A 25,873-nucleotide genomic window follows, 5' to 3' on the forward strand; every position below is an offset into this window, starting at 1 on the left:
CTAGAGCAGGGTCCACAGCATGGTGTCCATGGGCACTATGGCACCTGCAAACACCTGTCCTGGTGCCTTTTGAAAGTAGGTGGGACCATATGGGGCTTTTGCCCAGCAGGGCTTTTTATTGGCCATTGATTTGATTGGATGTGCAGATCCAAAAAAATTGCTTTGGCAGCAGCTGCCACCACAGCACAAGGATAAGCTGTATGTAAGCAAGAAAATATTTTTAATATGTTAATTGAAGAAGCCGTCCTGTTAAGCAGATCTTTTGTCTGAAATGTTGAAGAGTTATTACTATAGTTAAGCATAACCTATCTCCCTGACATTTTGTGGTTGGCTCCACCTTCTGTGGCAGCCTATCCGTGATTGCACCCACACCCTGTGACAGAGTTCCACAGGTGCCTGCTGGCTCAAATAGGTTAGAGACCCCTGTCCTACGGCGTCCCTCAGCAGAGTGACGTAACTTCTGGTTACTCAGCCAGAACTGATTGATTGATGTCATTTATAGTCCACCCTTCTCACTGAGACTCATAGTGGTGTTGTGGGATGCAGTTGGGGTAAGTTTCACCCTATTAGCCTTCAGGGAGTTGCAGCGATCTCCAGTGTGGCATCCCTGGGTGCCTTGGGCAGCTTGGTTACATAACTAAGCCTTGTGCCTTGTTTTCTGTCTTTGTCCAACTCAGTCCAGTTGACTTTCTGATCGATACTTACACAAAAATAGCAAACCTTAGTTGGAAATGGAAATTTCCTGCTGTATGGGCATTTATATTTACCTTTTTATTTGGTTTTTAAAGTCCTTACAATTCTCCTGTGTGGTGCAATGAATAAAACAGACACAGGACTTATTATCAGAGCCAAGCTACAAGTGAGGAATGACACTTGCCTGGCAAGTGAACAGACTCGTGTATTCCTCCCTGTTCACTTGCCGTTCAGAGCAAGTGAATGGCAAGTGAACAGGGAGGAATACACGTGAGTCCATTCACTTTTCAGGCAAGTGTCATTCCTCACTTGTAGCTTGGCTCTCAGTTGGCCTCGTCCTAACAAGTAAAAGAATGGGGAATGGAAAACAAAAACATATCTTCCCGTATGTTTTAGCTGAGAACGGGGACAGAAAACAGGAACATGCTTACACAACTCCACTGTTTTCAGTCTAAGAAGTATTGTCTGACCTTCCCTTCTCAGGTACAGACTGCTGAAGGCTCTAGTCCTCATGCTGCTTGAGGTATCCATTTACTTGTTCTTTACGTGAAAGGTACACTAGAAAGGTATTATTACCCTACAATCAGTTAATTGTTCTAAATGAGCCTCATCAAATGACAGGCTGTGTTTGACATGATGGTAACTTAGTCATAAGTGTTTGCTTAAATGTATGCACTCTAGAAAGAGGATGTCTCCATTCTCCTCTCAGAAATTTAATTTCTAGAGATGCATGAGAAGATGCTGAACCCAAAAGAGTGACAACATGAGCAACTCAAATCTTAGTAGGGCCTTGTCCCAAAAAAGAGCGCACAAGAAAGCATTTACATATGCAGCTGGGAGATTTGGACCATTTCATATGAACTTGCCTTATATCGAGTCAGACCATTGCTGTGTTTCAGCCAGGGGCATAAAGTAACTACTTAAGTTGGTGGGGCACCAGATAACTTTCTTCTGCATTATGGCATCCAGCCAATCAAGATAAGAGAAAGCCAAAGTTCAATTCCAAGTTTCACAGCAACAGTATCTGAAGAGGGAGCGGAGAATGCTACTTCTCTGCTCTAGAAGGGGTTGTTTCACCTCACTAAATCAGTGGGATTAGAGTGGCCAACTCTGGTTTGGGAAATTCCTGGAGATTTGGGGGTGAATCTTGTGGAATGCAGAGCTTGGATAAGGGAAGGCGTCCGCCCTCCAAAGCAGCTGGAGGAACTCATCTCAGTAGTCTGGAGATCAGTAGTATATCCGGGATGCACCAGGAGATGGGCAACCTTAAGTGGCATGGACCTTGCTAGTGGACAACTGCTCAATGCCCCATGGGATGTATATTTCCTAAGGAGGAAGTGCTGTTGGTACCCATGCCTGCTGACTTGGCTATCACCAGTGAGGGTTCAAGGCAGAGTTGGATTCAGAATGTGGGAATGCACATACAGCAATTGGTATTTCTAGTCTGACACGTACTTCTTGGTTTCCAGTTTGATCTGGGAAATCCATCAATCTCTGCCTGATTTGCCTGCTGGAAAGGGATTGCCCATCCTAATGGGAAAAAAGGGCTCAACTACATGTTACATTTTCTCTGCAGATGTCTAAGGGTTGGCTCACATTGGAACTGTGGCACATAGGTTGAAGAATCTCCCCCCTACGTGCACACACCACCATATTGCTCACATTAAATGCCCCCAGGAGCTACTATTGACCCCATCTGTGAACATACTATGTAATCCCTCAGAACATGGAGCCCTTAATGGGGCAATTAGTGGTTCCCTGGGACTGTCTCAGGCCAGGAAAATGGCACCGGGGAAGATCGAATCTATCTTATCCTATTCACTGTGTTCCAATCCAGATCGGTTCCCATCTGCACCAGGAAAGTGCAGAACTCCAGAACGCTGCTCTCAAGTCAAATTGTGAATGTCCCCAGGGAAAATGTAGCATGCAGCCAAGTCCACAGCGGGCGTGGCCAGCTGTGATTGATGGTATGCACCGTAAACTCGGCAGTGCACTATCCTCTTGACACAATAGCTACGATCTTAGCTAAGTATTGCACTCTGAACGGTGGTGGGGATTTTTCCTGCCTCCCGCAACCTTTAACTGGAGATGCTGGAGATTGCACCTGGGACCTTCTGCATGCAAAGCATGTGGTCTACCGCAGAGCCACAGCCCCTCCACAGTCTCATGAGTACGGCAGTCCGACTCCATTCTCGCATGAGACTTTTTCTGGGGCTGGTTGTTTTCCCCAAGATGTTGCAAAATGTGCCTGTGGGGGGTAGTTTCGACATAGAGGTGACTGAGAAGAGTCAAAGCTGGGTGGGGTGTTCAAATCCCGAGATGAGAACTAATTTGGGGAGGGGAAAGGGTGTGTTGTGAAAGTTGGGATGGCAAGGAGTTTCCTGCTTGACGGCTTATTTTGCCGTAGCCTAGTTAGCTGCGCCTCCAAGGCAGTGAGGCCCAACAGCCTCCCCTCTTTGTGGTTATGATGCCTCATAAAACAGCATTCTGACAAGAGGCACAGAGGCAGTGATTGCCTTTGAGAGAAGATGCACACTTGTTGTTGCTTCTGAATAGGAAAGAGAACATACAAAGGGTGGAGGTGAGTGGAACTGGCATAGGATCTCTCCCAGCTTTGTCCAGGAGCCAAAATCTGGACACGTGCATTGTGTTTGAGTGTCTTAGCCAACCCAGGACTATCTTTCCTGTGGTCAGGAGGACCCTCTGTATTCTGCCACTGAAATAAACGTTGCATATTTATTAGGATCTATATTTTTTATGGGCCGGGCTGTGACTTGATGGTAGAAGACATACTTTGCAAGCAGAATGTCCAAGGTTCTCAGTCCTTTATTTCAAAGAGCGAGCAGGTATTAAGGAGAAAGGGATCCATCTGAGATCTTGGAGACTTGCTGCCAGTCAGAATACGCTAGGCTGAGTCAGCAAATTTCTTACCGTATTTTGGAGTTATCGAATTAGCCCATTTTCAGTTTCCAGGTTAATCTCGTTTTAAAGATGAACAGATGCATGAGGAATTTTCCATTGCTCCATGTTTTGTTATTTCTGAATTTCGTTCACAGTGCTATGTGTGCAGTGTGTGCTGCAGTCCCATTAGCAATGTGTGCACTGGTAAATGCCAAGAACAATAATCAAAGTGATCAGACATGGGATTGTATCAGATTCTTTATGTGCAGAGTTTTACTGGCGTGCAGGACACGTGTACATTGGTGTGCAGGCATGTGTACGTTGGTAGAAGCTGCACAAAAGGAATTTTGATGCAGTCATACATAAATCACACCAAGATCTTTTTTTTTTTGCAGTGTTTTATTGATGCACAATGTGCCTCAGTATGTGTTGGAGGGTGAAAAATGAGAAGGAATTTTATCATGCAACACATTTCACAGACTTAATTAATTCCATAATTAATGTTAGAAAGTTCAACTGGAATTCAGAAGGAATGTAACACAAGTCGGAGCAAACCCAGAAACACACACACACACACACACACACACACACACTTCAAATTCATCACAGTTTCTCTGTGAGGTCTTGTTCTACTATGCTCTGAATTTTACGTGAAATCAGAATTGGTTTTGAAAGGTGTGGTTCTCTATTAGTAAAACTGTGTTCCAAAAGTCAATGGAGGGGATGCTTACTGAAATCTATTGTTTTCATGTGATCAGCTGTGCATTCATTCAATAAAAACCTCATATTCTCACATGATTATGCACAAAATTGTATGTATATGCGATTACAACTGTAACACCCATAATGCAAATCAGTGAGAGAACAATATCTATGCTATACATTTTAAGGCCTCCAATACAACTGAGATGGAGATATAGAAAGTAGGGAAGCACCAATATCTATAAAGGGAGGTGGATCTTCCATAGAGATTTTTTACTCTGTGTTAGGAAAATGGATGTCAGAGTGGAATTCTATTGGGGGTTTCTTGCATCCCTAGTGTCAGGGTGTATACAACAAGGATGTAGAGACGTATTTTGTAACAAGTATTCCAAAACTTGAAACTCTTTTTTTTCTGGTGACTTGTTAAAGTCTGAGCTCAAGCATTTCCCAAATGTACGACATCATGTTGTATTCAGCATTTTGTGATTAGCATGGTCCTGCACTGATTTGTACTGTGGCTGTAACAAGTTGGAGAAATCTGTGAATAATTTTTTTAAATTGCTTCCCTGCAGCATGGAGCCAATGAAGACTGTGTAGATGGAGAGAATCGTACACCTCTACACTGGGCAGGTGAGACCCTAAAGAGGCAATGCAAATAAAGGCCTTTTGAAAGCCAGCATGGTGTGCAGTTTGAGTAAGGCCCAACTAGGAGCTGGGACACCCAGGTTCAAGTCCCCATTCAAACATGAAAGCTCACTGGCTTACGTTGGGACAGTCATTCTCTTTCATCCTAGCCTACCTTATAGGGTTGTTGTTGAAAGGATAAACTAGAGGAGGGGAGAATGAGGTTTTAAGTTGATTTGGATCTCCATTGGGAAGGAAGGTACTATTTAAATAAATAAGTAGAGCAGTGTTCAAATCCATGTGTAGGACACAATGGGAATCTAGAATCTCACTTGGAACAAGAGATTCCTTCTGTTAAGGCTGACCTCTCTTCATCCTCCTTTGAACAACAAAGCAGTTCACAATGATACAGCTCCATTTTTTTGCAAGGACAGCAACCCCACTCAGCTCATAATTCATTCACCCAATTGTGCTGCGAAGCATGTTACTTTGAGTTCATGGGAACTTTATGGAATCCATCTGCCAGAACTAAATGCAATCCAGTACCACATCTTGGCACTGCTTTTGAGCTCTGAAACAGTGTAGTCCTCAGGTCTGCCAAGCAGTACTTGCATATGGTGGGGTGGAATCCACAAATGGAGCATGGAAATTGTTGGGCTGTTCTTGGCCCCTGAAGCACTGCATTTGGGCCTTACTACAGGCTTTCTGTTTGGCTGATGAGTGAATATAGGCATCAAGATATACACCCTAGTTTTCCTTTAATCACTGGTCCATGGGTGGGATCAGGGCATAGGAGGTCTCACAGTGCTTCAGGTAGACATTGCCAGTTTTACTGCTATTTATACAAGAAACTATTGTTGTGGCTATGCCTTTTTTAAAAAGTCTTAACGTTTAATGCTAATTCCCCCCTTTTTTCCACCACCACCCCTGCAGCCTTCTCAGGATGCGCATCTAGTGTGTTGCTGTTGTGTGATCAAGAAGCTTTCCTGGATGTTATGGACAACGTAAGTCTCAGTAGTTTTTTTGCTGTTACGAAAAAAAATCATTCGAGGAATATACTTCTCTTTTACAAAGCAAGACAGAGAGTGATTCTGCGCACGTTGGATAATGCACTTCCAATCCTCTTTATAGATCATTTGGAACGGATTTTTTTGTGTGCGGAACAAAAAATCCACCTCAAACGATTGACAAAGTGCATTGAAAGTGCATTATCCAACGTTTGCGGAATAAGCCAGATTCAGACTTGGCTGCTGAAGGCAAAGGGAGGTGCCAAAGGCAGTGAGATCAGTGAGTGGGTGAGGGAAAGCAGGAAGCATACACCACTCGAATCTTTTGTTAAAAAATCCCCAATGCCATTCTAGCTACTTTCCTTGTAATTCTATCATGTGGCCACACCTTAGTGGTGGCGCTGTTGATGGCACAGCTGCAGGTTTAACACTGGAATATGAGGAATCTGTATATCCCAATGTTTCACAGATTTAAAAATTAGGGATATGCTTTTAACACTCCCATTCTTACACCCAAATTTACAGCACAAGAAACACCCCCCCCCACATGCAGATTACTCACTGCTATACTTTTATTTCATTTTCTGCCTTTTTCACATATCCTGCACAATTTGAAAACAGAACACTGTTATCTGTTATTTAGATTAAAGATAAGCTTTAAAAAAACTGTTCTCCTACAATCCATTATCAACAGCTCAAAACTTATCTCAGCAGCTGCACAGTGTGCAGTGGCAGTCTGTGCTCCTTCATTTGTATGAAATCTAACTTCTGAAAACCCTGGAAAAGAAGCTGAACTCTGAAAAATAACAAATACATGATTGATTAAGAAATGGATCATAGAGCACATGGAGAAACAGTCCTGGGAGCACTGTTTGGAGAAACCCATGTGTTTCCTGGGGTACACATAGGTTTCCCCAACAGCTTGAATAGAGCCCTCCCCCCAGACTGTTTAAGGCTGGGAAAATGATGCAGAGAGGAAGGTGGATGCCCTAAAGCACTGTACTTTTGATTAGAGATGGGCACGAACCAAAATACAAACCAGAATTAAGCATGAACCAGGCTGGTTCATGGTTTGTGAACCATGGTTCGTCAGATCCCATTTCTGACGAACCGCCATAAACTTTTAGGCTGGTTCGTTTGCTTCATTTTTTGGTTCATCACTGCAGACAGCCTGGTGCCAATCAATCGATTTCCTAGGCAACAGAGGATGGACTTCCTGCAGACCTTCTGCTGGCCTGGAAGTGACCTTCTGCTGACCCGGAAGTGACAATTTTCTGACCTGGGTGTGACATTGGCCGATTCCACACTACCTTAGCTCCCGCTTTTCTTGTGCAATGATTGCTCCATCTGTTATTGCGCATTCTTCGCTTGTTTGTCCACATCACCCTTTGAATAGCGCTTCTCCTGCGCAATCCATTGATCACATCCCCTTTCAAAAAGACGGGTAAAGGGGCGGGAAAAACCCGAACGGCTCCGCGGTTTTTTTTTTTTTTAAAGGACAAATTGACGCTATATCGACGAGTAAGCATCCTGGTTCAATGGTACAACGACACCATTAAGATAATATATTTTAAAAAATCACCCGAGACACTTACGATGAGCGCTCGGAACATCACAGCCTGCATGCTGGTTGAAATCATCCGGGAATGGGTGAGCAGTCACGATCACCTACAGCAGCATCTCACAGCAGAGCTTCATTTTGTCTTTGGAAAATTGAAATCTGTGCCCAACTTGTCGGCACAGTCCGTGTCGGGGCGTAACATGAGCCATGATTTCAGTATCATGTGGATGCCCCCCCCCCCAATATATAAATTGAATTAACATATGAAATTGTTCCTCTGATATTTGAGGTCTGCCCGCTTTTTTAAAATGAGATTAATATGATGAGATGTCGCCATATCGACACGGTACTCTTATTTTTTAAAAAAAGGGGTGGGGACAAAGGTGGAGAATTACTCCTTAATTGGGAGGCGGGTCAAGAGAGGCTCGGAATTCAACGGAGGGCAGTTATTCATCAAAAGATAACCCGCGGCGAAAGTGCAATGGGCTGTGGCGACGCCATGGCGAATTAATGACGGCTTTGGAGACGATGCATGTGAACAGATGAAGGAATGGCGCTGCAGAAGTGAAAAACTGCCGCAAGAACAACGGTAGTGTGGATTCGGCCATTTTCACGAACCAAACAAACTGGTTTGTGAACCAGGGGCAGGTTCGTGAAAGTTCATGGTTCGTGAAATTTGATGAACCACAAACCACATGGTTCAGGTTTTTTCTGGTTCGTGCCCATCTCTAGTTCTGATGCTAACTTGGGCAATACACACATGGGAATTGAGAAAAATCCACAACTCACATGTGATCATGTTAAACTTGAAATGGCATTGGGCAGGGTGACACAGAGCTTGCATAATGTGCAAAAAACAATTTTAGCAGGATCCCCCCAAGGGCAAAAATAGGGACAGTGATTGAATAGAGACAGTGTTAAGTAATTTGGATTGCCTCTGGTAAAGAAGGGCGGCTGGAGAATATGCTGACCCCCCCTTACCTGGTTTGAAACACACCAGTCTTGAATCAACAGCTCTGTTTATTTCATGATTTCAATCCACCTTTGTTGAAAACTTGTGCTCTAGGCAGTTTAGAGCCAGTTCTCGCTAGAGGACTGACATGTCAATGATCAAAATTAGGTGATTGCCATCAAAGATAACAGAACCACTTCAAACAGTGGCAGCAATGTAACACAACCTACCCATGAAAATTATAACAATGGAAGTTTGCTAGGCAACCTTGGGCCTGTCAGACACTCTTAGAGCCAAGCTACAAGAGACAAATTACATGAGGAGGAACATGTGAAGGAAGTTGCAATGTTAGCCGGGAAGCTGAGTTTTAAAAGAGATCGGAAGGCTGTGTCAATTTCCCCTCTCTACAGAGCCAGAGAGGTCATCACTGCTCAGAGAGTTTGTTAATTTCATCTTTGCCTCTTGAAGGCTTTGTTAGTTTCACCTCCCCTTCTAAGAGGCAAAGAGGAAATAAACAAACCTTCTGCGCTGGGATCTCCCTGGCTCTGTAGGGAGGGGAAATTGACAATGCCTTCCTCTATTAAAACTCAGCTTCCCGGCTAACACTGCAACTTCCATCACGTGCTCCTCCTCACGTAATTCATCTCTTGTAGCTTAGCTCTTAATCTAAACCTACCTTACAGGGCTGTTGTGAGGATAAAATGAAGGAGAGAACAGCGCAAACCACTTTGGGTCCTCATTGTGGAGAAGGGCAGGGTATAAATGAAGTAAATAAATAAATACATTTCAGCTTGTAATCAAGCTTAGCTCACTCCATGACCTCTGAAGCATGAGAGCAGACTCCCCAATTCTTCTCCCTCCCTCTCCCTTTGTCCCTGTCCTTCCAGAACGGACGGACGCCTTTGATGGTTGCAGCTCAGGGGAACTATCCTGCCATCTGCTCCCAGTTGCTCCAGAGAGAAGCCACAGTTGACCTCGTGGACAAAGATGGAAAGTGAGTCTCTTGTCTGTCTCTTTATCACGGCTGGCATCAGCAGCAGGTAGGACCAAACATTTATTGAGGCCCATGGACAGGAGTGGCCATGGCTGATGGCTGCCACAGTTGTACATTTGCATGACCTGTGATTTCCTGTCCACGCCAGCAGTTTGAATCTTCATTATGATCTACGAGAGCAGGGGCTCCCAGGAAGTAACAGCTGTAAGAACCCCGCTGGATCATTTCAAAGGGCCATCTCGTCCACTGCATTGTCAACTCTAGGAAAGCATGAATTGGGCAAGGGGTGGGGCCCATCCAAGGGCAAAGCCCAGTTTAAGGCCCACCCACCTAAGGGCGGGGCCAGAAGAATGACAGAGCAGAACCAGCAGAAAATGCTCTATTACTGTAAGGTACACAGCTTGTGATTACAAATCCCATCAAGTTATGTACCCATACATTGTAACAGTGGGGGTGGGGGATCCCCTGCCCCCTGCCTCCACCCCCTTCCACCTCTCACCTGGCCAGCAGGGGGGAAAAGGTGTGGGAGCAGGGCGGTGAGGATGAGGCTCACTCTGGAACCACCCCTGCATGACGGGGAAGCAATGGGTTGCACCAGGGGCCAGTTGAGTAAAAATTGGCCCCAAATTTACTGTTTGTAGGTCAATTTTTACTAATTTTACTTGGGGTGGAGGCAAGTTCCTCTTGCATGACTCCCCTCCCCCCGCCCTGCAACCCCCCATCCCCTGCTTTCACTGCCAGGAGACCTGGCAACCCTAAATAACAGCTATCCCCCAAACATACCACAAGACCTCATACACATTTCCAAGGCCCCTCACTCCAAGTAGGGTTCCCAGGCACCTGCTGGAGGTGGGAGATGTCCTGTTGCCTGTCGCTGCTTTGGCAGCCAACAGCAGAAAAATAAAGTAAAACATTGGCATCAGCATGATGTAGTTACTTCACTTCCTGGGAAAATCCAGAAGTGATCTCACTCCACTCTAGGAATCACTAGGAACTGTATGATTTTAACCCATTGCACCAACAGCAACCCCATGTCCCCACCACGTAAGACTCCCACCAAATCCCAAGACCTCTGTGGCAGTTATCAAAGTCCTGCCTCTCTTCCAGGGCTCTGAGCCAGTCCTTGTGATTTTGGCTTCATGGAAATCCAAGTGATTGCCAGCCAGAAATCATGGAATTGCCTTGGCTGGGAAGGGGGGGTGAGCCCACCCAGTTAAGAAGGAGGAAGAGAAATTCCTTTCCTCAGACAGGAAATAGGGGACTCTAGATAAAAGTGCCAGCTTAGCCAGACTTTTATGCCACTTGTTCAGTAGGATTTGGGGTTGGTTTAGGACAGAAAGCTTGTTTTGGTGAGACAAACAAGCATCCTGTTTAGGGCCTGACATACCAATCTTATCTGTAGTGAAATTGAGAGCCAATTTTATTTTATATACTGAAGTATTCCACACAAAACCTTTACTCTGTTAAACAATTTATTTTCTGTTAAAGAAAACTTTGTTGGTTCTCTGCATCTGTACTTCGTCTGTCCAGTCAAATATCTATGAAGGGGGGATTTATACTTACCTCATAAATAAATACAACCGTATCCTAGTAGAGTCCCAAACAAGCGTCCTTTAGGGAGCACGTAGCTTATACGCTACCAACTCTTTACACTAAGCTTGTGTCCCCCTTTTACCTGATTGTAGGTGGTTGGGGTTTTAAAAAGAATTAAAAAGATGCCCGAGTGTGGGACTGGGCCTTTTGAGAAAAGTATATCTGCTATTGTCCCAGAGTCCTTCCTCTCTTCTCTTCTTCATAGCTGCCACCCCAACCCCAACCCCAAACACAATCACAGACACACCCCCTCCACCCAAAAAGAAACTACGGATAGACTACTGACACATATAGCACAAATAGACACTCAGAGTCTCTCTACATGAGACACAGGGATACTCAAGTGTAGGGGGATGTAATGTTAGCTGGGAAGTGTTATTTAAAAAGACAGCGCCAAAGCCTCTGTCAATTTCACCTCTCTACACAGGGGTAGCTTAAAAAGACAGAGCTGGAGGAGATTGCTCCTCGAGAGGGTTTGTTAATTTTATCTTCACCTTCTGGAAGGGGAGGCGAAGATGAAATTAAGAAACTCTCTGAGAAGCGATCTCTGCCAGCTCTGTCTTTTTAAACTATGCTTCCCCGCTAATATTGTGTTTCCATACACTTGATGTCTTGTGGAAGATGCCTTGTGTAGAGAGACTCTTAGTTACTCGGTCACTCATGCCAGATGTACAAACTATTCCTTATCCTTGCATCGGGACTCCAGTTTTGTCCTTTCCCCAGCCACTTTTACCTTCTTCCTTATCTTCCCTTGCTCTTTCTAAGCTTGCTTAAATAAGGTTGGCTTTCCAAACTCTCGTGAGAATATGGCCACTATTTCGGTTGCCTTGTTTTTAAAAAGACCTGAGGAAAGCAAGTGAGGACATTGAGGAAGGCCAAGCTGCCTTCCTCATATAAATGCCCCAGGTCCTTCTGGAAGGTTGCAAAGAGGCTGGATAAAAATGTCCTGCTCTTAAATAGAAGTTTAATGAGCTATTGTTTTCCTCCTTGTCATGAAAAGCTTCAGCTGTTCATTTACACACATTAAAGGGGCAGGACATTTTTCTTCAAGCTTGTTGGCAACTATTTTCCTGGCAAACAGTTGCGGGTAATGCAAACTGGCCTATCCAGCCCATTTTCAGCAAAATGGCAACGCTTCTTGCCTATCAATGGCTACCCAAAGGCCTTCATGGAAGCTAACAAGTAGGGCACGAAGGGAACAACCCTCCCACCAGTAGTTGTCTTGTGTGGTTTTGAGTTTGTTATGAGGATAAAATGGAAGAGGAAAATGCCATGTACACCACTTTGAATTTCTTTGGGGAAGGACTGGATAAAAATGTCACTGATGCATAGACAGAACACGTTGTATGATAATAACTCTCAAGGCTGAGGAGGAATGTCAACCTTGGGTTGTGTTCCTGGGCAGCCGGCAGCCTCTGCCTTCATCACTGTTGCCAACTTGTGTAGTCCTCACTGCCAACCCGCTCACTGCCCAAGAGCTGGAGCACCTTCCATAGACCTCTGGAAACACAGGGTGGGAATTTAGGGATCCCTATCGGACATCTGCTTTTGCTGAACTGTGCTTAAAGATGCTGGGGAAATGTCTTACCTGCTATATCTCCTGGGAAGACTGTGGTGGCACCTTGGGCACAAGCAGCTGGTAACACTCCTTGTTCAGTTGCCTTCCACTGATGACTCTTCTCCTTCGCCTCCATGTAGAACTGCCCTCATTCTTGCTTGTGAGAGTGGCAGCATGGAATCTGCTGAGCTGCTTCTCCAGAATGGGGCCAACGTAGGGCTGATGGACAAGACAGGACGTGACGCCCTCTTCTATGCCACAAAGACCAAGAACCGTCCACTGAAGCGTCTGCTTCGGAATGCCGTGAAGAAGTCAAAGAAAAGAGGTAAGGGGCAAACTACAGGCATGGAGATGATGTGTTTATCCTGTAACTTTTTTAAAAAGTTACCATGTTTTTAAAAATTTTAAAATTGTTTTAAAATACTGAATTATTAATTTTTAAACTATGATTGATTTAATTTATCCACTAAAAATGGTTGCTGAATACCATTCATTACTGGCTTAGTAACAACAAACAGCACTTGTTCATTCATTGTTCATTTATGTAGCACATGGCAAGTTTTTCATTTTGCAAGGTTATTTGTTCCCAAACCAATGCACTTTCTTAATGCAGGATAAGGCAGTTAGCGGTGATGGTAGAGACTGCCGTCAAGTCATAGCTGACTTATGGTGACCCCTGGTGGGGTTTTCATGGCAAGAGACTAAGGGCAAATCCACACTTACCAGCACAGCGCTATAAACAGGTGGAGTGAGAGCATCTTTCTGGCGCGTTTTATGATGTCATCGCTCCATGAGAGCAGCATCATGGCGCGATGATGTCATAAAATGTGCCAGAAAGACGCTCTCACTCCGCCGGTTTAGCGCTGTGCCGGTAAGTGTGGATTCAGTCTAACAGAGATGATTTGCTGTTGCCTGCCTCTGCAACCCTGGTCTTTGTTAGAGGTCTCCTGTCCAATTATATCCAAGGCTGATCCTGTTTAGCTTCTGAGATCTGATGAATCAAGCTTGCCTGAGCTATTCAGATCAGGAGAGGGTACTTAGTAGGCTTCCCACTTACCCTGCCCAGATTTCCCATCGAAAGGAATTGAGGACAGAAGAACAAATAGCCTCCACTGAGTGAGGTTCTAGGAATTCCCCTGATCTCTATGGTAAAGATCGTAGATACTACCAGCCTAGAGCATCACCCTGAAGTGACATTACATCCTCACCAATTCCACCCTTCCCGGGCACTGCTCCCCTAATGTCCCAGCATTTCCAAAGGCTGTCTTTGGAACCCTAGCACTGAGTTACTGGCTTAGTTCAGACAATGTAAAACCATGATTTGTTTTAAATATGGTTAATTTGTGAATCTAGCTCAGATCCTAAAGACCTTAACTAACCATAATTAATGGTGGATTAGCTTGTGTTCAGACAGTTATATTAACTATAGTTAGTGTTTAATCAAACCATGGGTTTACATGATGTCGGAACAGAGCAACTGTTTTTTCTGTCTTTTGAGATTTTTCTAGGACTTGACGAGGCATTTTCTGCATGGCATATCCATAAGGACTATAAGCTTGCTTTTGAAAAAGCCCCACCAGATGCTGAATTTTGTGTCTCAGTTTCAGCTTTTGCTCTTGCCAATGTGTGGCTGGTGATCAATCCTTAGTGTGAAATGTTTTAGTCAATTAATATGTTCGATTAATTGATTAAAACCCTTGCAACCAATAAAGAATGTGCAGGGCAATAAACTCGGGGCAAAATAAGGCAGATTAAGTGTTTTGCTCGATTTGCGTTGTGAGCGTCTCTTGGTTCAAATCTTGTTTCTCCATTTCCACAGAAAGTGGGCTTGACTGCGCATCAGAAGCTGGTTCACAGGTAAGGAAATCCTCAACCCCTCGGAAAAGAGACCACACATTTTGCAACAGAAGATACTCTGTAGTTATATCTCAGTAGCTACACAAGAAACATCTTCTTTTTTGTGCTGTGTCCCAGTTATGCTATTGAAAATAATTAGCTGAAGACAAGCTGCTGCGTTTCCAGCTTGGTGGCTCTTCTTCAAGGGATTTTCGAATCTATCCCCAAATGGGTATACCTTTCGTGGGCTCACACGGTTTCCTCTATGGCTTGGTTCTGCTGTGATGCCAGACCATTGTTTGATGCTATGTGAATAAGCCATATTATGGACTCTTTTACGGAGCCTTTACGGTGTGTGTGCAATCCCTCTTCTCTCTCCCATTGTCACTTGTGTGGCACAAGCTTATTTATTACTCCTGGGCTTTCAGTGACCCATATGGTTACATCTGAATTTGCAAACCAGAATTTGCCTTACGAACTGGGATTCCAACCTGGGAACAAACCAGGGTTTGGAATCTTGATTAGTAGTCCAGGTGCAAACATAGGATCACATCTTTCCTTGCCCCCACACTCTGGTGAGACACACTGCCTCTCATATGTTACCCCACCTGTCAGTGCTGAAGACTCTTTGTAGAGTATGCCAACACCCTCGGACCACCCCCTGTACCAAGGGACTGCCCTTGTGCCAGGGCAGTTGCACAGTGGTACAAATACCCCCAAGGGGTACGAGGTAGCACTGACCAGCAGTCAGAGCATGCAAAGAGGAACCACTGTAAGTCTTTAACTAAGTAATTTTATTACTGCAAGGCACAACTCCAAGGGAAAATACAAGCAAAGACTAAGGATACAGGCTGCTGAACATAAAGGTAGAGAGCAAGTACTAGCTACGAGGAACTTACAGTTTCTTCATGCCACCTCCAATCATGGAGGCTGGTGGGTGAGCGTAGTGTCTGGCAATGCTGTCCTCCTATCTGCCACCCCCACCAGCCCTGCAACAGCAGGGACCATCCCCAGGACCTGCAGTGCCGCCTCTATCAGTACCTCAGCTGCGGGTGGCTCTACAGAACCTCAGATAGGGTGGCCAGGCCCATATACCCTCCCGGCGGGAGTGGAGAACCAGGCACTTACTTTGTACCTTTTGCATGTGTGCTTTCATGCTCCTAGCACTTGTGAGATGACGTCACTTCCAGAAGTGACATCATCACACAGGCCACGGGAGTCACGTGGGCCACGGGAGTGCTCCCAACGCTCTGTGTGGGGCCAGTTTGGGCCAAAAATCAGCCCCAAATAAAGTGTGGAAGCACTCCTGCGGTTGGCGCAATGACATCATTCTGGAAGTGACGTCATTGCGCCCACTGGGAACCCATGCGTTGCATGGGTTCTCAGGGTGCCTGCAGGTAGCAGGTGATCTCTGGGCAGCCCAAAACCTCCTGCTTGTCTCCAGTAACCAGTGGGCAAGCAGGTAAACCACTGGGAGATTGCCCACCACTGGTGGGCACCTGGCATCCTTAGCCCCAGGCCACCATCATTGGGATAGCAGCAGCCAATGTCCAGGCACAACCCCGGGCAACAGCCTCCAGCCACCCAGCCACCATTCTCCTGCAGTTGCCCCAGCAGCTCAACCTCAGCCAGGTTCTCGCGAAGTTGTCAACAGCATGAGCCAGGCCAACACAGGCCCCAGGTTGCCAAGGAAGCCACTGGAGAGGCTTCAGAAGCAGCAGGGGTGAGCCAGGCAGAGAACAGATCAAACACCCGCCCTGGGCCGGGATGGAGTGGGTGAGGCCAGGAGACAGCAGAATCTACCCAGCCCTCCCACCGGATAGGCTGGGAGAAAGGCCACACATGGTGGCTGGGTGAGGATTTGGAGAAGACCCAGGGAGGTGGGGCAAGGGGAATCCTTTAAAGACAGGTTCCTGTGAGGGCTGAGGAGAAATCGCTAGGAGAGGCAGCTGGAGTATGCTGTCATTTCCAGGGCGGGAGAAGAAACAAGGCGGTGCAACCCCCTTCCCTGCCTCTCTGAGGCCTGCCTGAGGACCTGGCAAGATGGCAGACAATCAGGTAGGGGTGCTGACGAGGGAGGAGCCTCACATGTATCATTCATGACGTCTCTGTGCTCCTGCCTGCAGAGGTGAGGCAGGTGGCAGCTCACAGACAGGACCTTTTAAGTAGCGGAACCTCACTTGTGGAATGCCGGGTCAAAATGCTTCTGTTCATCCCAATTTTTAATTAAGGAGTTTTTTTTTTTAATACCATGTTAGTCTGGAAACTTATTTTAAGCTGTCAGTGGTCTGTTTTTATTGTCTATACTTTTATGCTGGTCTGGTTTTTTACGACTAAATATTAATATTTTTTTTAAATTTTTGTTTGTATTATTTATTTTTTGTAAGTCATCTAGGGCAGGTTCTTGGAGAGGTGACATAAATGTTGTGTAAATAAATGAATGAATGGGACATTGGGAACAGGGGAAATGAGGGACAATCCCTATTGGCACAGCAGATGGCAACAGTCTGGAACCCTCTAAGCACTGGGCATTATTGGTATGCAAAAATACTGGTTTTCTTTAATCAACCGTAATTGATTGTTATATGTAATTGACTTCCTTATTATGTTAAAAAAATACAAAATATGGCTAAAAATGATCGGTATGTACATCAGTGACATCCTTCAGGAGATTTCTGTGTGATTTGGTCCACTTATCCTGGGTTAATAATTAATCGTGTGGAGTGGGGAAGAAGCCCACCCATCTCTCAGACAGAGAAGCTTGTAAGTTAATACAGTGTTTTAAATTATTTTTACTGTGGTTTTAGGTTCCCTCTGAGAGTGGCAAAGACACCGATGTAAGTAGCCTGGCCCTCCACAGCGAGAGAGGAGATGAGAGTGATGATGAAGACGAGGAAGAGGATGCAGAGCTGAAAGAATGGAGGAGTCGATACCGAGATGAGAAGATGAAGGTCATCCAACTAGAGCTGCAGTTGGCCCAGAAGACAAAAGAATGCGGCAGCCTCTCAGAAGGATGTAAAGCGATAAAGGAAAAGGTATGGGACCAGGTGCAAGAGATTAACCAGCTCCTTCCTGAGGGGAACAACAACAGCCGGGACTGGGAGGTGCTGAGCAAAAGGTATAGCTGCGACGACGTTACAGAAGAAGATTATTACCTCAACCTTTTGGCTGAGCAAGTACAAGAGCTCAAAAGGAGGAAGAAGCAACGCGAAGAGCAGGAGAAGCATCATGTCGAAACCCAGACAGTGGAAGGGGGAAAAGAAGAGCCCAAGACTGTGGTGATCCAAGAGGAGAGAATACGGTGGCCTGGTGAAGAGGAGGAGGAAGAGAAGAAACAGCAGCAGATGGAACTGAGGCGTCTTCAGGCCGAAGTGGCTGCGGCCCTTGAAGAAAAGGCAAGCGCTGCACAAAGGGTCCAAGAGATGGAAGGCCACATGGAGAATATGAGAGCGGTGATCACTGTCTATGAAGCCAAGAAGAAGTCACAGAGCGGGGCACTGAAGGAGCTGGAGGCTCACGTGGAGGAACTGAATGCTGAAAACCAGCAGCTGCGTGGGCTACTGGCGAAAAATATAGGGGAGACTGAGAAAGTGGGGAAACAGGGAACAGGCTTCCCCAGTGATAAAGTATGCCAGTTCTTCACTGAGATGGAGGAGGAGTACTCCAGGGCACAGAAGGAAAACTCCATTGTAATGACTGAGAATGAGGCCCTGAAAAAGGAAGCCGACGATGCCATCCGATTCAATCTCCAGTTTCAGGCGGTGCCGACAGGAACAGTCAGGAGGAGTGTGTCTATTTGGAAGAAGGTAGTCACCAGCCTAGAGAATGCCCTCGCCAAGTTGGAGCAGGTCAACTCCCGCCTTCTGGAGAAAGTCAGGCCCCTTCGGGAAGCCATTTTGACCTCTCAGTCAGGAGTCATAGTTAACGGCACGGGGCATCAGGAAGAAGAGGTGGAAAAGGTCGAGACAGGGAAGAATCAACTATGTGATGAAACGCTTGGGCATGTCAAACTCAGGGTGAAGCCTGACAGGGGTGAAAACAAGGCCCGTTCAAGTCGAAGGAGCTCTGACCTGGAGAAGGAGGTGTGGGATCTCAAACAGAATAACGGCAACCTTGTGAAGGAGCTGGCTAAGCTGAGCAGGGAGAGGGAGAAACTACAGGAGGAGCTGCACGGGTTGTTCCATCCAAAAGAGGAATCGCCTCAGAAGGAGGTGACAGGGAGCTTGGTGGAGGAGTTGAAGAAGACTGTCAACTCCTTGTCCCAACAGCTTTCAACTGAGAAAGAAGAATCAAAGAAGATGCAGCTGAAACTGGAAGTCCAGAGGAAGGAGATGGTGGCTGTGAGGGACAGCTTCTTGAAACAGATGACCAAAGAGGCCAGTAACAATGGGAATGAAAACCTTGGTAGTTGCATCTTGAGGGAGCTACACTGGAAGCTCGACAATGTTGTGAAGAAGCAGAACGAAGCCTTACAGCTGGTATCTGAGATGGAAGAGGCAAACCACGCCCTTGAGACTGACCGCACACAATTTGCAGACCATAACGGCTTCAAACCTTCCGCAGCAGATGAAAAATCTTGGCGAGAAATGTACTCCGAGGCCTCAGATGCCATTGCTGATAACTGGAAAGTCAGGCAGCGGATGAACGAGCTGGAGAAAGGCCTGCAGGAGCTGAAGGAGCTGTACGAAGCAGCCCAGGCCTCTCTGCTCGGGAGAGGTGAAGAGGCGGCCACGATGAAAAACCTGATTGACCAGCTCACCATCAAGATGGCTGAGCTGCGCCATGAGGAGGAGGAGGCTCTCCGGAAACACGAGAAGGTCCGTGGCATGCTGTCTCTCAGGGCCCAAGCCTTGGGAGAGGAGCTGGCTGCCCTTCAGGAAAAGTATGAGAAAGCGAGCGGGGAGTCTGCCCACCACAAGGAAGCGCTTGCTTCTGAGAGGCAGAAGAACAAAGAGTTGCTATCTGAGGCAGCAGAGCACGAGGAGGAAGTGGACGAACTGAGAGGGAAGTCACAGCGGCTGGAGATTTCAGTGGACAAGTTGAACAGGAAGGTGGAAGAGCTGACCAAGACTTGCCAGGACAGAGAAGCGAAGGTAGGGACCACTGAATCCTCAACAGTCAAAGGGAGCTATCCTGTAGAAATTCGAGTAATTGCTGAAGGAGATATTGGTGTGTGTGTGTGGGAGGGGGGGGTAGTCTTTCTGTCTAGCTTTGCAGCACATCTTAATAGATCCCAGTGATGGTTTCCTCACACATCTCAACTGCAATGGCTCAGGCCTGACTGAAATGTGACTTTGGCTGAGGCAAAATCACTCATCTATGGGAATTTGCATTTGCAAAGCATCACATTTTAAAACTGGAATGCTGCATGTGCAAATCATCCTCACCAATGGCCTTCTAAGCTAGGTCAGTATTTCTAAAACTAGGTCAGGGGACCCTTAGGGATCTATGGGGTACTCTAGGGGGCCTGTGAGCCCCTATCATGCAAATCCAGCTAATATGAAAACTGAGGCCCTCAGGTTTCTAGGAAAGGGTACAGGAATGTTCCACCTCACAGGAAGGAATTGGATTCCCTCCTTTTTGAAGGGCCGGAGCTGAAAGAACGACTGCTACTACCCGTTGTAGCTTGGCTTCCAGATCACCTCAAAGCACTAGCCAGAAAATGTTTTAATTGGTTGTTGGGATTCGACATCCCTGCCTTAGGAACTCTAATTGGTTGAGGTACAATCGTAATGTAGTCCCCATTATTGCTTCCGATGTAAAGTTGAACTGATTTTTACTTTATTAGCCAATGCAAAGGATTTCACCATAGAGTCAGAGGGATGCTATTCTAAATCTATAGTCAGTAATAGCCAAAGGTGGCTTTCAATTGAATGTTGGGACGGGTTGGCCATTGTGTGAGCTAGAATGCTGAACTAGATGGATCAATGTTCTGATCGAGCAGGGTCTACTTATGTTCTTATGGAAACTTAGGCTTTGTGTGACGCCAGCCTTGTACTGTTTCTGTAAGCAGCTCTGAATGTTTTTCCAGGCTCCTTCCTACCCTTGTCCAGCTAGCCTCTATCTAGAAATTAGTAAACGATGTGGGGCTGTGGCTCAGTGGCAGAGCATCTGCTTGGCATGCAGAAGGTCCCAGGTTCAATCCCCGGCATCTCTAGTTAAAGAATCTGGCAGTAGGTGATCTGAAAGCTCTCTGCTTGAGATGCTGGAGACCTACCGCCAGTGTGCATAGACAATGCTGACTGTGATGGACCAGAGATCTGATTCAGTATAAAGCAGCTTCACGTGTGTTCAGTAAGTTTCTCGTTGTCTCTGATGCAAAATCTCTTCCCATCAAGGGGTGAGATTGAATAGGACTTTTGCATGGTAGCCCTGAAAAATCTGTTTAGGATTGCCTTGTACTATTCCCATTTTACAGATGGGGAACTGAGTCTGAGAAAGAGCAATTCGCTCAAGGAGTGGAGGAGACACTTAAATGCTGTTTTATCATCTCCCTGCAGATAAAGAAGCTGCTAAAAGAAACCGAGAAGCTTTCGAGCGAAGTCCTCAACCTGCGCAGTGAACGTGCCCGTCTCCACCTGCAAATCGAAGTGAGTATTTTGAATGAGATGAATATCCCTGGAACTGAACAAAGCAGCTTTGAAGAAACTGGAAGAGGCTAGCACACTCATAGGTTGCAATCCTACGAACACTCTCCTGGCAAGTCCTGTTGAATAAAATGGGACTTCGTTTTGAGTAGACCTGCTCGGGATTGTTCCCATAATCAAGGACTTCTTTCCCTGCCCCTTGCATCAAATATCAAGGGGAATAAAAATCTGGTGACTGTTCAAAGCAGATGTGCTAGTAATACATGTTCAGATTGAGATGTTAATATACCCAACCTTCAGTGTTCTCTCGGTGAGCCAATGAGGGCTAGAATCTTTTTTTAAAAATCCTTTGTACAAGACTTGTAACCTTCAGGAATTTCTCAGATGTCCTATACAATCTACTATAAAATCAGTTCTGTTATTCAGCTCAGCCACATTAGCATACCTAATCAGTATAATTTCTGGGCAGTGTTACAATTCTTTCAATGCACCAGGGCCAGAACCTTTTCAAAAATCCCTTTACATGCAACTTTAAACTTCCAGACAAGACAAACAAGGAGCTGGGAGATTCATTATCCCAGTGTGTTTTAGAAGCTTAATTACAATCCCATGGGGTACCAGTTTAGATAAGGGCCATGCAGTGATGGGAGACAGGATTTAACTCTTTCACCAATGGACAGTTTCACAAACTGAAACCAGGCTCCCCACATTGTTATAGCCCTTAAAAAAAAGAGGAGCAAAAGATAGACATCAGCATTTTTATTCATTTAAAAGACGAAGACTAACGTGGGTACCCCATGTTAGACTAACCCCATGTTAGTCTTAGGCTGATACGCCATGTTACCCCATGTTAGTCTTAGGCTGATTCCGCACACGTTGGATATCGTTTGAGGTGGATTTTTCGTTCCACACATGAAAAAATCCGTTCCAAATGATCTATAAAGAGGATTGGAAGTGCATTATCCAACGTGTGCGGAATCACTCTTAGTCTTTTCTGTCCCAGGACAGGGATAGAAACACTAAACCCCTTCTACCTTCCCCATGTGGTCCTCATCCAAATTGGAGCCTGCAGAGATGTAATTTCTCTTTAAAAAACTGACAAAGATCTGCCCCGACCCTTAGATATTCTGTGAGTCACACTGGAAATTAGACTCAGCTGTTCACACCATATGGCCAGACTTGGGCCATTTCAGACAAGACACGTTTCTTGCATGGCTATAGCTTTTATGCATTTCACACATACACAGTCTTAGGTGATGAGCATACTCACTGCATACACTCTCCATGTGATCCTGCTTCCAACTGGGACTTCTTATCGTGTGCATCCATAGGAAATATATTATTATTTACCATAGAAAATATTAGAGATGGAGAGTCTCGAGCCACAAGAAGCCAAGGCTTACCTAAACCATCTAGTGAGTTGTGGTTGAAGTAAGGTTTGAATCGGGGACTTTTTCTGGCTCACAGCTCATGCTCATAAACCACCAAACTATGTAAGTCAAAAAGACCCATATAGGTAACACATATAGGTGTGTGTGCATGTGTATTTTACCGCATTCAGGCTTCACTACATCTTGCGAAGTCCTCTTGTTTGTAGTGGACAACACAAGACTTTGTATCAGACATGCAATGGGAGTTTTGTGCCTCTCAGACCCTTTTCTGCTTGGGCCTATAGTTCACGGGGAGAAGCAGCTTCAACCTCCACCACCAACTCCCAAGTCATTTTTGCATCCTGAAACTGCCCTGTGGGGCTGCTGGTATTAGCTCTGTCACAAACCCCACCCCCTACAGTATACATAATTTTTGTGATGGAGCCAGTAGCACCTCCACTGTGCAGTTTGAGGACTCACAAACATCCTCATGCACCATGGACTCCTTTCATCTGGAGGATGTTTCCATTTCGTTCACTTGAGTCGTGCATTTTTCCTGCCTGTTTCTACATGAGATCACCTTGCAGTCATGCTCAGATCATGAATAGCTAGTTTTTTTCCACACACAAACAAATCTGCTTTATTTAAAACCTGTTAAAAAACAGTGTTTCCGGGCAGGATGCTATCAGCACAATCTTGTTCTTGTGGAATGACTGGAAAATATGCCTTGTGCTTAAATAGAAGGAAAACCCCACTTTACTTCCTTCATTTATATGCATTTTGTCTGTGAATTGCCCTGTAGTTGCTAGTATCCATAAAACTTTTTTTTAATTAAAAACTTTTTAAAAATTAAGTCAGTACGATGTTGTAACGCAGTTTCAACTTCAATACTTTCTATTTTGGGGGTTCATTCTGCAGTACAAAGATTTCCCCAACCAGTGCCTAGTTTATCAATTTGGGGCTCCAAATTTGGTATATGAAAGCTCCCTACTCCACTTCTGTGCATCACTTCACATTATACATTTCTTCTGCTGACCAATGACCTTATTCCACTCAGAAATGTCATGGAAGGGGACAGGTGTTTTTTATTGCTAGTTGGATTTTAGTCCACTGGCACCTTTGAGACCAACAAGATTTTCTGAGTTTAAGCTTTCAAGAGTCAGAAGAAGCTCCCTTCTTCAGCTACTCACCTAATTATTGCCAGTTAATTCTATCTTTTCAAAAGGGCATATTACTCCAGAACAGAGCAACTGCGAGATGGAGGTAAGAGCTTCAATGTGCATCCAGTGAAAGGGAGAAAATGGCTTGCCCTGAGCCATCTGGACTTTGTATTGGAATGGCAATTTCACCCACAATCACATCGGCAACATGGGCCGTCGTCACACGGGCTTTTATTTAGCGCTAAAAAGGCGCTTAAATGGTGCCATTTCCCGGCAAAAACCCACCTTGAAGCGATTTCCTCATTGCTATTTTTTGCTTGATAGTTGCGATATTTTGCGCCTCAGTGTGAATGCCTCACATCGATGTATTTCGCCTCGCAACGTCCTATGCCCTCCCTTCAATCCCAGAATCCATTTCTTCCTGCAACTCCCCTTTTTTTTATTTTATTATGTCCTTATAACGCCATAACGACATAACACAATGCAAACTTTCTGCTGAAGTAAAAATGACTCAATTGCCATGGCAGAGTCTTCAGCGATGGGGATCACGTCAGACAGGGCGTTTTCTGTGGGCAAAGGGCTATTTATATAATTTCAAAGTTGGAAAAACAAAAGGGTCGTAATGTTTATATGCTGTTAATCCGTTATAGCGGAATTAAACGCCAGAATAATAAAAAAAAAGGGGGGAGGAGCTGCTTCTGTGCGGTTAGAGAGAACAGAACAGAGTGCTTCGGTGTGGACAGCTGGTGGCGCGAAGAGCCGTTAGGTGACCCAAAGAAACGTTACTGTGCCGATAACAGGTAGGACGCTATATGCTGTAAATTTAACGGAAGAGATGCCCGTGTGACGACGGCCAGTATCACCATGGAAAATTCTCCTAGTGTTGAAGCAGCAGTGGTCGCAAACAGAAAAGGTGGAGATGGCATGCATCTGGGGAGGCACAAAACTCCCATTGCAAGTCTGATACAAAATCTTTGAATTGAACACCAACAAACATGAGAACTTTGTAAAGTATAGTGAGGCTTGAGGTGGCGTAGACTGTCAGTTCTTGACACGGGTTCACTGGCGTTTTGTCAACTGTTCCAGGTTATCCAGAAGAATCATCAAGATATCGTGTCCATTTACAGAACCCACCTGCTCAATGCGGCCCAGGTAAGAATACTGGATATCCTGTGTTCGTTCAAGTTGGTAGGAGATACCTAAGCAAAGGCCTGCAAGAACAGTGGTTTGTCCCTACATGGTGTGTGCCGGGTTATACAAACAGCAAATTGTATTGGAGGATGCTGTGTATACAGCGAGATTTTCTCTTTTTTCAAGCAGCAATTCCATGTATTCCCTGGAATCCTCTACTGCTGCATTCTGCCTATATCCTCTCTCCTCCTGTACGCTGTTTTCCTTTTTCTTCTGTTTCTCCTGTACTCATCCTTTTCTTCTGTCCTGTCTATGTAGGCTTCTAGCTTTTTTTGTGGGGGGGGGAAGGGGCTATTTGATTCCTCTCTATTATTATTTGAGTGTTTCTATGAGGTCAATAAACTTTAAATAATTAGTGAAATCTAAACCATAATAATCCCCACTTGCAGAAATCTAACATGTTAGGGAAAAGGCTGGGCTAGAACTTTACTGTTTTAACTCTGGTTTATGTATGGGGAGGATTTTTTTTTCACTGTGCAGGAGCATTCGATTGCCAACTCTCAGCAGTAGGATGTAGAATACAGGTTGTGCTGTGCACCTAGGCTAGCTGTTATTCTCCCTACCATGGTGTTCTTAAAGGCCGATGAGCATTGTTTGGGGGTGGAATTTTTCGACTGTACTCGTGGGAATGTATTTTTCCTATTCAGGGTTTCATGGACGAGGAGGTCCATGCGATGCTGCTCCGGATCCTGAGGACGGACGGATGACCAGCCAAGCTTATAAGCCTCCCCCTTTTCTTCCAAGTGAGAATGTTGTTTTCTTACATTGCCTCCCTTCCACTTGCTGAGGAAGGCGTAAACTTAACCTGCATTACTGAGGGTCTTTGTCTGATGATCCCCATCGATCTCTCTTACTAAAAGCAGATCTTGTCACCTGCTATGGTTCAGGCCTGGAAAACATGAAACCATTCTGTCATACTTCCTCCGAGTGGTAGGAAGTTCCGAAGGCTGCTTTATCAGGTTAATTGGGCTCGGTTCATAAGGCTTGGTCTTGTGCTTGAAGCTCAGGCCTTTGTGCTTCATCACCTTCATCCCCTGCTCAAGCTTGAATTCCCTTTCTTACTACTTCTTTCTTGATGTGGTGGTGGAGTCATAGTTGACTTATGGTGACCCCCCCCCCTTCCTGGTGGTCACCCATCCAATTA

The 25,873-nt window shown here is 45.4% G+C and overlaps 1 protein-coding gene across 3 annotated transcripts in view; it reads left to right on the plus strand.

Annotated features, from left to right (window-relative positions):
* Positions 1 to 25,873, plus strand: part of ANKRD35 (ankyrin repeat domain 35) — a 53,742-nt gene that overhangs the window by 25,907 nt on the left and 1,962 nt on the right. For 2 of the 3 annotated variants that reach the window (XM_054978716.1, XM_054978722.1), the window contains 8 exons: positions 4,869 to 4,926; positions 5,854 to 5,924; positions 9,328 to 9,434; positions 12,726 to 12,910; positions 14,405 to 14,442; positions 17,229 to 19,514; positions 20,922 to 21,011; positions 24,625 to 24,690. In XM_054978716.1, coding sequence (XP_054834691.1) covers positions 4,869 to 4,926; positions 5,854 to 5,924; positions 9,328 to 9,434; positions 12,726 to 12,910; positions 14,405 to 14,442; positions 17,229 to 19,514; positions 20,922 to 21,011; positions 24,625 to 24,690 — 2,901 coding nt within the window. Of the gene's footprint in view, positions 1 to 4,868; positions 4,927 to 5,853; positions 5,925 to 9,327; positions 9,435 to 12,725; positions 12,911 to 14,404; positions 14,443 to 17,228; positions 19,515 to 20,921; positions 21,012 to 24,624; positions 24,691 to 25,376; positions 25,473 to 25,873 lie in introns of all 3 variants that reach the window. The other variant, XM_054978732.1, reaches the window with a different exon arrangement.

The sequence above is a fragment of the Eublepharis macularius genome, chromosome 1, assembly GCF_028583425.1.
Source record: "Eublepharis macularius isolate TG4126 chromosome 1, MPM_Emac_v1.0, whole genome shotgun sequence".
Taxonomy (NCBI): domain Eukaryota; kingdom Metazoa; phylum Chordata; class Lepidosauria; order Squamata; family Eublepharidae; genus Eublepharis; species Eublepharis macularius.